The sequence below is a fragment of the Puma concolor genome, chromosome A2 (assembly GCF_028749965.1).
Source record: "Puma concolor isolate L17-30 chromosome A2, mPumCon1.1.hap2, whole genome shotgun sequence".
Classification (NCBI taxonomy): domain Eukaryota; kingdom Metazoa; phylum Chordata; class Mammalia; order Carnivora; family Felidae; genus Puma; species Puma concolor.
This window is the reverse complement of record NC_141668.1, coordinates 166,333,371-166,348,407: the sequence shown is the minus strand read 5'-3', so window position 1 is coordinate 166,348,407 and position 15,037 is coordinate 166,333,371. Positions and strand designations below refer to the sequence as shown.

General features: G+C 53.0%; 1 protein-coding gene across 4 annotated transcripts in view; it reads right to left on the bottom strand.

Moving 5' to 3' along the window:
* CERS4 (ceramide synthase 4) overlaps nt 1–15,037 on the bottom strand; it is a 35,693-nt gene that overhangs the window by 10,994 nt on the left and 9,662 nt on the right. For all 4 annotated transcript variants that reach the window (XM_086699238.1, XM_086699239.1, XM_086699242.1 and 1 more), the window contains exon 2: nt 470–643. In XM_086699238.1, the coding sequence (XP_086555364.1) occupies nt 470–643 (174 nt within the window). The remainder of the gene's footprint in view (nt 1–469; nt 644–15,037) is intronic.

Here is a 15,037-nt window from a genome sequence, read left to right as displayed (position 1 = left end):
GAGAGGGATGCGGGGGGGGGGGCCTGATGGAAGGATGGTAGGGGCAGGGTGGGGGAGGTGGGGGAGGTGGGGGAGGGCTGGTGAGGTGGAGGGTCACCTGGCCCGCAGGAGAGGGGCAGGAGGGAGCGGGTGAGAGTTTCTTTGCCCCCAGGGCCTCTTCAGGCCTGTCTTTGGTCAGCAAAGCAAGAACGCGTCCTCCAGGGCCTCCGCCCGTTTTCCGAAGACGCTGGCACGCGGGACCCGAGCTGCAGCCCGTGTGGCGGGAAACCAGCCACCGGAGGCTGGAAGGGTGCGGGCGCGAGGGGCTGGGGACAAGACGGGGCTGGGAGAGGCACGCGGGCTCAGAGCCAGGCTCCGTCCAGGACACATTAGGACGAAACCCCGCAGGGCGTCCGGCCGGGGTGAGCACGTCTTGCGTGCACACACACGCGCGCGCGCACACACACACGTGAGCGACCCCGGCACTCACCTCTCGAAGGTGAAGCGCATGGCCACCAGGGCCAGTGCCAGGGGCAGGGCTGCCAGCACGTCCCGGGGGTGGGGGTACACCAGGCCATCTCGGTCCTCCAGGGCAACCCATGAGCTGTTGGGTGGCAGCCATAACTTCTCCTGCCAAAACCACTCGTTGAAGCTGGACCACATCCTGTGGACACGGGGTCCGGTGAAAAGGAGCTCGGCCCGCAGGACCCACGGGTGGGGCAGGAGGGTCCGCCACCCGCCCTCGCCTCCCCCCCACCAGCGCCCGGCAGCCTCCGGCTGTGTGTCCTCAGGCAAATGAGCTGCCCTCTCTGAATCTCAAGTTCACTGGGCAAACAGGGACAGTAACCCACCCGTCGGCCCCGCCCGATGAGACACACAAAGTGCTTAGCCCGGTGCCTACTGACCCTTCAGACACAGCTCCTGAAAACAACTAGTATTTTGCACTTTACAGATGCGAAAACAGGTGGCCAGTGGTCAAGGGACTGGCTGACGGGGGTCATCAACTCGAGTTCTCCGGTGTCCACAACAGCTTCCCGTCACTGTGGGACAGTCCCTCCAGTGCAGCCCAGGACGACAAGGGAAATCTGCGATTCCCTTCCTGACCGCCCGCCCTTCCAGGTGTGAATGTAGCTCTCTCGCTTGCTACGTAGCTGCGGTTGGGCAAGAGGGTCCCCTGCATGACCCCGTGTGCCACGGAAGTGGAACCTCCTTCCGCCAAGAAAGCTTTCCAGTGGCCGTCTGGATGAGTCTGAGCAGCTGTGACCTTTCCTGAGATCCATCTATCGATCGATCGATCGATCGACCTGCCTACCTACCTACCTTTTAAAGTTTTAAGTAATCTCTACACCCAACATGGGGCTTGAACTCACAACCCCCTGAGATCAAGAGTCACATGCTCTTTTGACTCAGCCAGCCAGGCGCCCCGCCCCTTCCCAAGATCTTAAGACAACTGTCCAGACCCCCACACTGGTCCCCACTTAGGGTGTTCATCCTTACGGCCATCTGTCCATCTGCCTTCTTCCCTGCCGTCCATTCACTGTCCATCCATCTGTCCATCCATCCATCCATCCATCCACCAATCCACCAACCAGTTATCCTTCCGTCCATCCGTCCATCCATCCGTCCGTCCGCCTGCCCAGCTGTCCCTCTACCCATCTATCCCACTACCTGTCAGCCCATCCATCCATCTGCCTGCCCAGCTGCCCATCTGTCTGTCCATCCATCCACGAGGTGTTCTCTGGTCGACTTATACATGCCAGCATGGGGCTAGGTGCTGAGGATACAGCAGGGAAAAAAGGAGACACATTCCCGTCCTCATGGAGCTCACAGCCCAGCAGGGACAGCAGCCAATGCACAAGTAAACATTCATGAATGAGGTAACACAGTGTGATGGAACCTGGTAGGAAATAAACAGGTGGCCATGACTTTAAATGAGGTGGCCAACGAAGGTCTAATGAGATACCCTCTGACGTGAAACCCAGAGGTGAGGAGGGCCTCGGTTTATGCAGAAGAGGGTACTGGTGGTCGGGAGGGGCTTTCAGACAAACAAGCAGCAGGTGCAAAGGCCCTGGGGCAGGACTGAGCTCAGAGTGTTGAGGGAACAGCAAGAGACCCCTGTGGCTGGAGCAGGGTGAGTGAGGGGGATAGAGGAAGGAGGGAAGGCCAGGGAGGGGTGACAGGGGCAGGTCACCCAGGGCCCACGGGCTTCAGGGAGGAATTCGGATGATTTCCAACATTTACGATTAAAAATTTCAAACCTACAGAAAAACCGAAAGAATTTACCGTGAACACCCATAACCCACCACCAGATGCTACCACCCACATTTTGTCCCATTTGCTCTGTTGCACATCTGCTGGTGCATCCGTCCGCCCCTCCATCCGCCCCCCTCGCCCCCTGCCCCCCTGCCATCAGGCCATTTACTCTTCTGGACGCACTTTAAAATCAGCAGCAGACGTCAAGCCATATCACCCCTACATATTTCAGCATGCAGATCCTTAGCTAGAGTTCAATATTTGCTTATGTTTTTTTTTTTTTTTCATTCAAGGTAAAATTTACTAGAGCAAAATGCATCAATCTTCCGCGTAGAGTCGCCTCTGGCAAATACAGGTACCTGTGTCATGCAGCCTCCTGTCCCGCCACAAAGCTCTCGTGCGTCTTCCCCCCTTCCCAGTCAATCTCCATCTCCCCCATCCAAAGGTAACCTCTGTTAGGGGCTCGAGTGGGATCCCTGGGTCACGGGGCGGTCGCCTGTTTCACTTCATAAGCAACTGCCAAACTGTTTTCTGGGGTGGCTGGACCATTTTCCACCCCCGCCCGTGGAGTCTGGGGGTTCTGTGGCCCTTGGTTTTATTTTAGATACAATGACAAGCTGTGGGGTACTGGCGCCCGTGTGGGAAGTGGCCTTCTGGAGGCCGGAAGGGGGTGATGTCCACCGGAAGGAGGTGGAGAGGAGGGGTGCAGGTTCCCAGAGACTTTTTTTAATGTTTATTTATGTATTCATTTTTAAAGTAATCTCCACGCCCAACGCGGTGCCCTGGAACTCACGACCCTGAGATCAAGAGTCGCACGCTCTACCTGCTGAACCGCCAGCCAGGCGCCCCCCTCGAGAGACACTGGAGGTTAGCGGTCTGAGACGGGGGCTTGTGGTGCTGAAATCAAGGTTGGGCAGGGCCACATTCCTTCTGGAGGTGGAGAGAACCCGTTCCTGCCTTTTCTGGCTTCTAGAGGCCACTGTACTCCCTGGAAGGCTGTGCCCTCTGTCTTCAAAGCCCACATCTCTTTCCCTGACCCTCCTGCCTCCCTCTATCAAAGACCCTTGGGGAGCCTGGGTGGCTCAGTCCCTTAAGCGACCGACTCGATTTCGGCTCAGGTCATGATCTCAGGGTTCACGAGACCAAGCCCCACGTCCGGCTCTGCGTTAGGCATGGAGCCTGCTTGGGATATTCTCTCTCTCTCTCTCTCTCTCTCTCTCTCTCTCTCTCTCTCTCTCTCTCTCCGCCCCTCCCTTGCTTGTGCGTGCTCTCCTCAACGCCCCCTCCCCCTCCAAAAAAGACCCTTGGGATGACACTGGGTCACCAGGGAATCCAGGGTCACCCCATCTCAAGGTCAGCTGATTAGCAACTTCAACTGTCCTTTGCCACACGAAGCTTCCAGGATTAGGGACGTGGGTATCTTAAGGGGGCAGTACTCTGCCTACCACAGTGCTGGACATCAACAAAGTGGCTGCTCTCTAGGGACAGTGACCAGAAGGGGGACGTGGGGTTGCCCAGGGTTGGCATGTTCTGTCTCCTGGTCCGAGTGCTATTCAGGTTGAGAAAATTCACTGAGTTATGCATCTACAACATGGGCCCTTTTCTCTCTGCAAATTAAAATGTTTGCATTTATTTTTTTTTATGTTTATTTATTTATTTTGAGAAAGAGAGAAGCAGAGAGAGAGGGAGAGAGAATCCCAAGCAGGCTCTGTGCTGTCAGCACAGAGACTGATGCGGGGCTTGATCTCATGAACCGCGAGATCATGACCTGAGCCGAAATCAAGAGTTGGACATTTAACCGACTGAGACACCCAGGTGCCCCTAAATGTTTCTTTTTTTTTTTTTTTTTTAACGTTTATTTATTTTTGAGGCAGAGAGAAACAGACCATGAACGGGGGAGGGGCAAAGAGAGAGGGAGACACAGAATCTGAAACAGGCTCCAGGCTCTGAACCATCAGCCCAGAGCCCGACGCGGGGCTCGAACTCATGGACCGTGAGATCGTGACCTGAGCTGAAGTCGGACGCTTAACCGACTGAGCCACCCAGGTGCCCCTAAATGTTTCTTTTTTAAAACGTCTATAATTCTGGAGGCGCCTAGGTGGCTCAGTTGGTTAAGCGGCTGTTTCTGGCTCAGGTTATGATCTCACAGTTCATGGGTTCGAGCCCCACGTCGGGCTCCGTGCCGTCTGCACGGAGGCTGCTTGGGATACTCTGCCCCCCTCTCTCTCTCTGCCCCTCCCCCACTCGTTCGTTCATTCTCTCTCTCAAAAATAAATGGGTAAAAATAAAATAAATAAAAAGTCTATAATTCTGTTCTGTTTGTTGTTGTTGACGTTTTTAGTAGGCTCCACATCAAGCCAATGTGGGGCTTGAACTCACGACCCTGAGATCAAGACCTGAGCTGAGATCAAGAGTCAGATGCTTAACCGACTGAGCCACCCAGGCGCCCCGAGTGTACCCTTCTGATTCCAGTTCCAATGGGTGGGCTTCTCCCCACCACGGCCCCAGCTAGCTGTCCTACAAACAACTCAACAACGGAGACGGCATTGGATCCCACAGGTCAAGGGCTCAGTCCTACAAGACCGTCCCCCCCCCCCCTTCAGACACCAACTGGGCCTAAATTATTATTACCTGTGCTTCTGACCAACTGGCTATAAATCAGAGGTTCCCAGGACCCCCTCCTTGGGTTTGATTAATTTGCTAGAGCAGCTCGCAGAACGCCGAGAAACACGCTGCTGATTAGATCACAGTTCTCTTGCAACAGGACACAACTCAGCAACAGCCAGATAGAAGGGATGTTGAGGGCAAGGCACGGGGAAGGGGCACCCATCTCCACATGTACCACACCCCCCCCCCCATTTCCATGCATTTGCCAACCAGGAAGCTCTCTGAACAACGCCCTTCGAGTTTTCACGGAGGCTTCGTTACAAAGGAGGCTGGATGAAATCATCATTCACTGATGACTGAGTTCACCTGCAGGCCCTCTCCCCTCCCTGGAGGTGGGACCAGGGGGCACTGAAAGTTTCTACCCTGGGTTCACAGTTGTTTCCTCTGGCAACCGGGGGCTTTCCCAAAGCCACCTTGTTAACATAACCAGAGACTCCTTGATCAGTCTTATCACAGGAAATTCCAAGGGTCTGGGAAGCTCTGTGCGAGACCAGGGACAAAGACCAAGCACCCATTTCTTATAAATCACAATAGGACAAGTCAAATGGAGAAAAAAGAAAAAGCCTCAGAGTCCGAGTCTCAGAGCTAGCAGGGCTGACGTTCAAGTCCACGGGGACGTGTGGAATAGCGCAGGGAGGGGCGGAGACAAAGGACCAGGTTGTGAGGCATCTGGCAATCAGCGAGGTGACTGATAATGGCAGTGCCACCAATGGACACCCTGGCAGCAGCTTGACAAGCGGCCGAGGGTGTGCGACCGTGGCTAGCCTAGACCTACGAGACTCGGGCGTCCCAGACAGAACGGACAGATGGGTAGGTGGACGCAGGGACGTCTGCCCGGGCGGTTGAGCTCTCTAGGAGAAACCGTCTTCACTAACAGGCAAGGTTGGCTTGATCCCACACACCCACAGGGGCACAGGGACACGTGCCCAGGCCGGCATTCCCGCCTCCCAACCAGAGCCACACCCACTGCAGGGCATCTCCAACCCCCTCCTCACCCAGCGGACATCCCTCCCCCCTTCCCCCCCCAGCACAAAGGAAGCGAGCAGGGAGTCCCGGGAAAGCCCCCAGCCAGCCAGAGCTGAAGCCAGAACCCAGGAGTCCAGGCCCCCAATGCCATGTTCTTCCCCCACTCAAGGGCCACCCAGATCAGGATCCACCACAGGTGTGACGCGTGCAAAAGCCGTGATGAGCTTGGGAGGAGGAAGAGTACACGCGGGCGATGGCATCTTCCAATCTGAGGCCTCGGCCGATGTCCCAGCTTCAAAGCCCACTGCCTGCCGCTTCCTGCTCCCCCCACACCAGAGGATTTCCCACAGCCAGCTTTTACAACTGCTGTCCTCTGCCTAGAATGCCCGTCTAATAGTTATTGCCCTATGTTGGGTGCTGAGGACACTGCATGGTGAGGGAACAGGCAAGGTCTCTGCCTCCACAGGGCTTACACCCCTTCCTTGTCTGTCTGGCAAACTCCTATGCATCCTTCAAAACCCAGTTCATTTGTCACTTCCTCCTGGAAGTACCCCCTGGTTGCCCCGACCTTGGATTCAGTTCAAGCACATTCCCCCAGCCCTGCTTCACTCACTGTGATACTGGGAGCTAGTCACAAAGTCTTTTTGGAACAGTGGGGGGTGGAGAAGGAAGGAAGCGTGACCAGTCTGGAACTCCAGCACCCTCAGCTGAAGCAAGCCCAGGCAAACCTTTCTGGCATCCACGTCAGAATGATCCACCCGGATTGCAGAGGTCTTAGCCCCGGAAGCCCTACCCTGTCTCTAAAGTGTCTGTCCCCTCCCACCCCTCCACCCTCTCGATAAAGAAGAGACACTGTGGCGTGAGAAGAGAACAGGGTCTGGAGCCCAGCAGACGGGCCAGAGTCCCAGCTGCAATGCAACCTCAGGCAGGCAACCTGGCTGCTCTGTGCCTCAGTTTCCCCATGTGTAAAATGGGATACCCACACGGCGTGGTGGGAATGACCCCTGGGGTAGAACGGGCACTACGTGTAACTGACTTCTGTATTAGCAGCAGAGAGGGCAGCGTGGGATGAGGGGCAGTCTGGGCAGGAGGGGTGCTGGCCTGCAGCAGGTTCTGGATGGTTCTTCCCAGAACCTTCTTGGCCTCTGCAGCCTTCCCTTAAAGCTGCAGCTAATAAACTCAGGCTGGGCTTGGCCAGGGCCACGGAGAGGTCATCTGGAGACTCACCGAGTGGCTGGTCCAGCCCAACCAGACTGAGCCTACATCCCCATCACCCCAGCCCTGCCCCCAGTCTCCCAGCAGGACTGCTGGGTCTTGAAGCCTCTCTGGCCTCACTCCCAGCCCTGCCCCTGCCACCTGGGAGCCAGACTCTGATAATCCTTCCTAGTGGCTAAAAATATCCCCAGACTGGGAGAGATTAGGGCTTCGGGCTGATGCGGGGAGGGAGGATGAGCAGAGGGTCCCTGTCCCTGCTCAGAGGTCCGAATGAGCTTATGGCTCCCTGTTGGTCCCCAGAACCTCCAAACGCCCCAGCCCCAGCAGAGCAGGGCTGTGCACATAGGTTTGTTTTGTTTTATTTTAAGTCCAGCTGGAAATGCAGGACTTGCCCGGGTTGTGAAAAAGGAAATCAATTCAGACTCCAGATGTCTGGGCCGCCCAGGGACGGACACACACATACACACAGTCTCCCGGCCCCTGCAGCCTGGCCTACTGCCTGGGGTCACCTGACTCCGGCTGGAGGCCCAGGCAGGGAACACATGATGTGCTAAGCGGGGGTTGTTTGTAGATAACCGCAGCCGTCCCTGCCCTGGGCCCTGGCTGTCCCCTCCAGATAGCCCTGGTTCCTCTGTTCTGGGCCTCTCTGCTCAGAGGCCCTGCGGGGTGCGAATGACCAGAGGGGGAGCCAGTCCAGGAGTCACTACCGTGCCGTTCTCTGCAAAGACCCCGAGGAGGGCCCCAGGTCCAGGGCTCTGCCTCACCCCAGCCCCTGCTATGCAGACACACGTGTGCCCTCCGCACTCCGGCTCTGTTGACACACCCTCCCTCACCGCGCTAACTCAACTTATTACGATGGCTGCTTGCCGGCCTTCTAATTCACCAAGCTCATTTCTGCCCCAGGGCTTTGCATGTGCTGTGTCCAACTCACCAAGCTCACTGTTGCCCCGGGGCCTTTGCACACACTGTCCCCTCACACAGCCCCGTGTCTGGCTCTGTCTCATTATTCATATCCCAGCTCACTCATCAGAGAAAACGTCTCAGATGGCTACCAAAGAAGCCTCTGTGTTACTCCATCTCCATATCCTGTTCTGCTCCTTTAGTCTTCCTGTCCTATGTGAGCTCGTATTTAATAGTTTGTCCGTCTCACCTCAAGGCAGAAGACTCGCGAAGCCCCGAGTGTTGTTTTAGGCACCGTTGAATCCTGAGAATAGGGCCTGGTACAACATTAGATGCCAACCGTTTGCTAAGTGGATGAATGAACGGGTGGTACAGAGACATGGACAGGTGGGTGGGCACGAGGGCTTTGGCACAGGTGGTCCGACTTTCTCGAGAAAGAAACCACCGGGGCACCTGGCTGGCTCCGTCGGGGGAACGTGCGACTCTCGATCTCGGGGCTGTGAGTTCAAGCCCCACACTGGGTGCAGAGCCTCCTTAAAAAGAAACCATCTGCTTCGACAGGCAAGGTCAGCTTGATCCCCAGAACGCAGATCCACAGTCTCCCCATTTCCGGAACTGGGAAGCCCGGGCTCTGAGCAAGAAGCCACTGGTCATTCAGCCGGCCGGACCACCGACACTGGGGCCGTGGGGGTCACTCTGCAGCTGCCTGGGGCTGGCCGTGGGCCACCCTGATGGAATCCGCCCCCTCCTACGGCTCCGGGGAGCCCCCGCGCTATTCCACACCCAGACGCTGGGATGCCCAAGGGCTTTCCCCAGCGGTCCAGCCTCCGGGCCTTTGCATCAGCCGAGCCTTCAGCCTGAGATGCCTCCACCTGCTTTATTCAAGCATAGTCTGTGCCTTAACCTGGCAGTGGGTATGTATGTTTTCATCATACTACCATTTAAGAACTATAGATGCATTTTACCTGCCACTTCATCTACGATGTTTTAATGAGTGAAACTGAAGGTCTTTCATATTCTGAAATACAAATATTTTCTTCCACGTTCTTTTAATATTTATGTCATGTTTCTCAGACTTTGGAGTGTATCCGAAATTTACAAAGCACTTCTTTACAAACTCATCCTTTCGATGTCTCTCCAGTGATACAAAGTCGGTAGTTCTCAGAGGCAGATCAGAAGTCTGCAGTGTGGACAAGTGCCTCAGGCCCTCCATCTGTGCAGGGCCACCGGCAGGTGCTTCAAAGGACCAGGTCCTACCAGTGTTTCAAGACCTGGGTCAGATCCAATTTCTTCCTTAAGAACCCTTCTCTGCCCTTCCCGCCCTCAGCAGAGCCCTGTCCCCATCCTGGCCCGGCCCCACCCTGCCCGGCCCCACCCCTGGGCCTTTCTTCAGAAATTTCTTCAGCCGTGGAACTTAGAAAGCTAGCTGGCTCTCAGTGTCCCCCTAGACCGTGAGAGCCAGGCCAGGGACAGACCTCTGGGGTCCCCAGCACCACCTAGCGTGGGGGTGTGTCGGGGGTGGGGTCAGTCTGGAAGGTTTCAAGACCAAGAAAGGAGAGGATCAGGTCTCTTGGAGTTTAAGGGGCGGGGGCGGTGGGATCTGTCACCTGCACAGGAACTGATCAAGCATACAGCTTGGGGGTGAGGGGAGCCCTCTTGGGCTATTACAATAAAAACACAAATACAGCTTTATTGAGGGACCCGACATGCAAAAAACTGCACATCTGAAGTGTGTGGTTTGACATGTTCTGATGTATGTACATATGCATGAAATCATTGCCCCAGTCAAGATAATGAACACATCCATCACTCCCCAGATGTCCCTGTGCCTTTTTGGAGTCTATCCCTCTCTCCCTTCCAGTGAAAACTTGCAATCCTGGTGTCTAACAGTTGGAGATCAGAAGCCTCAGGGTTCCATACGATGAAATCTTTTTTTTTTTTAAGTTTATTTTTAAGAGAGGGAGGGAGCGTGAGCGAGCACGCACAAGTTGGGGGGGTGGTGCGCAGAGAGAGGAGACACAGAATCCGAAGCAGGCTCCAGGCTCCGAGCTGTCAGCACAGAGCCTGATGCAGGATTCGAACCCATGAACTACGAGATCATGACCTGAGCCAAAGTCGGATGCTGGATGCTTAACCGACTGAGCCATCTGGGTGCCCCACAATGAGATCTTACGTTATAATTTGAAAGGAGGAGGAAGACACAACACGGAGGGGCCCTGGGGACATTACATTCAGTTGAGCTAGCCAGTCACAAGACAGATACTGTTCGATTCTGCTACAGGGGGTCCCTGGAGGAGTCCTGTCCACAGAGACAGAAAGTAGACAGTGGGAGGCGGGGGAGGGGGTGAGGAGTCGGTGTTTCATGGGGATAGAGTCTCAGTTTGGGGAGATGAGAAAGTTCTAGAGACGGATGGACAACAATATGAACATTTTAACAGTACTGAACTGTGTAAAATGGTCAAGATCGGGGGCGCCTGGGTGGCTCAGTCTGACTCTTGATGTCATCTGAGGTCATGATCTCACATTTCATGAGTTTGAGCCCCGCATCAGGCTCTGAGCTGACAGTGTGGAGCCTGCTTGGGATTTTCTCTCTGTCCTGTCTCCCTCCCTCTCAAAAACAAATAAACTTTAAAAAAAATTTTTTAATGTTTTATTTTATTTTTGAGACAGAGAGAGACAGATCGTGAGCAGGGGAGGGGCAGAGAGAGAGAGACACACACAGAATCCGAAGCAGGCTCCAGGCTCTGAGCTGTCAGCACAGAGCCCGAGCGGGGCTCAAACTCACAAACCGCGAGATCGTGACCTGAGCTGAAGTCGGATACTTAACCGACTGAGTCATATAGGCGCCCCTAAATAAACTTTTTTTTTTTTTTTAAATGGTCAGGATGGTAATTTCTATGTTATGTGTATTTTACCACGGTTCACTTTTTTTTTTTTTTTAATTTAAAAATTAACCAAAGGGACAAAAAGAGGAGGAAATGTTATGCTCACGGACTTGGGGAGGGGGCAGTCAAGGAGTTAAAAAAAATAAAAGCAAAATGCAGGGGGCCACTGATGGCCTGATAAGTAATTTATGCAATGGAAAACCACCAGGAGAGCTCAGTTTCTGGGGGAGGCGGAGTTAGCCGCATCGGACCAGCCCCTCGGAGACAAGAAACTCTACCTCGAAGCTAAAACCCCTCAGTGCTGCATTGTCCAACGCACGGCAGCGACTAACAGCAGAGGGCTTTCTGAATTGCAATGAATGGAAATGAAATTTCAATTCAATTTCAAATTCAATGCCTCAGTTGCACCAGCAAAATGTCTATGCTCGTTGGCCACATGTGGCTTGTGGCTACCCTAATAGGCAGTGCAGATAAGGAACATTTCCACAAGTCTGCTGGTGCTGCTCTAGCACGACCCAAAATAGGTAGCAGTTGGAGGGGAATCTATACCAGGGATAAGGGAACGGCCCAGGGCGCGTTTCCTTTTTTACTGTTATTCACTGGAAATAGAAGCCGGCTTGAAAAATGAGAAGACAGAACCCAGAAAGACGACAATAACTCAATGGGACAGGACACGCAGGAAAGGAGAAAGCCAGAAAAAGGAAGTTCCAAATTCTACACAAAAATTCTGTGCAGTGGTTCAGGGCAGGCTCCAACCAGCCTAGCTAAGGCTAAAAGAAAGGAAGTGAGGGATGCCTGGGTGGGCTCAGGCAATTAAGTGTCTGACTCTTTTTTTTTTTTTTTAATGTTTATTTATTTTTGAGAGAGACCGAGACAGAGCGTAAGCGTGGCGGAGGGGCAGATAGAGAAGGAGACACAGAATCTGAAGCAGGCTCCAGGGTCCGAGCTTGTCAGCACAGAGCCTGATGCAGGGCTTGAACTCACCAACCGTGAGATCTGACCTGAGCCGAAGTCAGACGCTTAACCGACTGAGCCATCCAGGCATCCCAGTGTCTCACTCTTGATTTCGGCTCAGGCCATGAGATTGAGCCCTGCATCGGACTCCACGCTGAGTGTGGGACCTGCTTAGGATTCTCCCTCTCCCCCTGCCCCCCTGCTCATTCTCTCCCTCTCTCTCTCTGAAAAATAAATAAACCTAAAAAAAAGAAAAGAAGAAAGGAAGTGAGATCTCACCTGTCACCCACCATAAGGAAAACAGACTTTTAGAGCTTGAGTCCAGACAGGTTAATTGCCTGATAAAAAATACATTTTAAAAAAAGCCGTGCTCTCCAGAGGAACACAACAGAATCCAGAGTCTCCCCAACACATCTTGACAATGTCCAGAATACAACCCCAAATTACTTGACCCTTGAAGAAATAAGGCAACATGACCCATACGCAAAGCAGAAGGAAATGAATGGGGACTAACCTCTGAAGTGCCCCAGATGTTGGAATGAGCAGGTAAGGATTTGGAAGCAGCTATTATAAATCTATTCAAAGATGTGAAGAAAAAAATAGCTACTACTGAATAAGAAACCTCAGCAGAAAAGCAGAAAAATGAACCAAACGTAACTTTTTTTTTTTTAAGTAGCCTTCACACCCAGCACGGAGCCCAATGTGGGGCTTGAACTCATGACCCTGAGATCAAGACCTGAGCGGAGATCAAGAGTCAGACACTTAACTGACTGAGCCACCCAGCTGCCCCCTAAATGTAAATTCTAAAACTGAAATTACTTGAAATTAAAAAGTCACATGTGGGCTCGATTGCCTATCAAAGAAGAAAAAAGAAAGAGTTAATAAATTTGAAGCTAGATAAATCCTAAACATCCAAACTGAAGAACAGAGAAGAAAAAACAAAGATGAAATAAAAATGTGCCATCTGGGGTCTCCTGGCTGGCTCAGTCCGCAGAGCGTGCAACTCTTGATCTCAGGGTCATGAGTTCGAGCCCCACGTTGGGTGTAGAGATCACTTAAAAATAAAATCTTAAAAAAAATGTGCCATCTGGAAATAGACAGTGGTGATGGCTGCAGGATGCTGTGAATGTACTCAATGCTACTAAGCTGCACACTTAACAGTGGTTAAAATGGTCAGTGTTATGTTTTGTATATTTTACCACAATTGGAAAAAAAAAAAAAAAGTAGAGTCTCAGTGACCTTTGGGACATTATCAGATCTAATTAGAGTCCCAAAAGGAGAAGGAAACAAGAACGGAGCCAGAAAAAATACTTAAAGAAATAGGAAGACACTTTTTATCTTCTCCCATGGCCACATATATGCAATTTAAGTCACAGAAATAGGCTATAAGGATTATATTCTTATATGTCTGTGTGTGTGTGTGTGTATATATATATACATATATACATATCCATAATCAGGAGAGTTATTATATCAGGAAGTCGGGGGAGGGAGGAGCTGGTCTGCTTGTTTTGGGATTCAGGGATTTTTACAAGGAATGTTTCAGGGTGACTTAAATTTTTTTTAATTGTGGTAGAAAACGTAGAACATAAAAATATACCATCCTATTTTTTTTTTAATTTTTTTTTTTTCAACGTTTATTTATTTTTGGGACAGAGAGAGACAGAGCATGAATGGGGCAGGGGCAGAGAGAGAGGGAGACACAGAATCGGAAACAGGCTCCAGGCTCTGAGCCATCAGCCCAGAGCCGGACGCGGGGCTCGAACTCACGGACCGCGAGATCGTGACCTGGCTGAAGTCGGACGCTTAACCGACTGCGCCACCCAGGCGCCCCACCATCCTATTTTTTTAACGTTTACTTTCGAAAGAGAGCGAGCGAGCGCATGGGGGAGGGACAGAGAGGGGAACAGAGGATCTGAAGCAGGCTCTGAGCTGTTAGCACAGAGCCCGACGCAGGGCTCGAACCCACACACCGTGAGATCATGACCTGAGCCGAGGTCGGACGCTCAACCGACTGAGCCGCCCAGGTGCCCCCATCCTTACTATTTTGAAGCGTTTAGCTCAGTGGTATTAAATACAGTCATATTGTTGGGCAACCATCAGCACCGTTCATCACCGGGGTTTTGTCTTGCAAAACTGAAACTCTGTCCCCATTAAACACTAGCTCCCCACTCCTCCGCCCCCAAACCCTGGTCACCCCTATTCTGCTTTGTTCCTATGGATTTGATGACTCTAGGGACCTCCCACAGGTTGAATCATACGATATTTGCCCTTGAATGACTAGCTTATTTCACTGAGCATAGGTCCCAAGGTCCATGTTGCAGCAGCTGTCAGAACGTCCTGCCTTTTAAGGCTGAGTAAGGTTCTAGGGTGTGTATATATTAAAGGTGACTTTTTAAATAGAAAATCACATGAGTACAGAAGGAACATAAAGGTTCCCACCGAAGGGGTGCTTGGCAGAGGAGATACGGGCTCAGAGGGGGCATTTCTAGCTGTCAATACGCACCCCCCCACCTCAGCTGCCCATTAAGAAACCGATTCCCAATCCAGGTCAGCCCCTTCAGCAATGCCAGAGAACTGTGGGTTCCAGGTTACACTCTGATGGCACCCCTTATTCACCCGATCTCGTCTAACACCTGCCCTCCTTCTCTCACCAGCTGGCCGCTGGGCCCCTCTGCCGCTCCCTGGTGACAGCGTACATGGGGCCAGGTTCGGGTAGGGCCAAGTAGCAGCAAAAGCCAGGCTTCTTTTTGGGACAGCAGGCCTTGCCCGTACACGTACCGGGGATTGCCCAACATGCCTGGGGTGCTGGTACCATGCCAGGTGTCACCCATAGAGGCTTGCCCCAGGGCAGGATCTGTGCCCTACCAAGTGCCCTACCTTCGTACGCTGGAAATGTTAGACATGCCCCGAGGAAGATGCTGTCAGGGTCCCCATTTCGTGGATAAGCTGAGTCTCAGAGACTCTGAGTCATCTACCCGGGGTCACACAACTGGCAAACGGCTGGAGCTTGAACTCTCGTCTACACCACTGGGCATCCCAGATGCACACGGGCTCACGGAACCTCAGCTCATCGGCGGCCACCCTGGCATTCTTGGAAAGCAGACCCTGCCTTCGTGCCTGTATGTCACTCTGTCTCCACCTCACTCCCGCCCACTCGGCCTAGGTCCCCAGGCACTCCCCCCACCTCCCTGGCCAACCGCGGCCCGCGTGTCCAT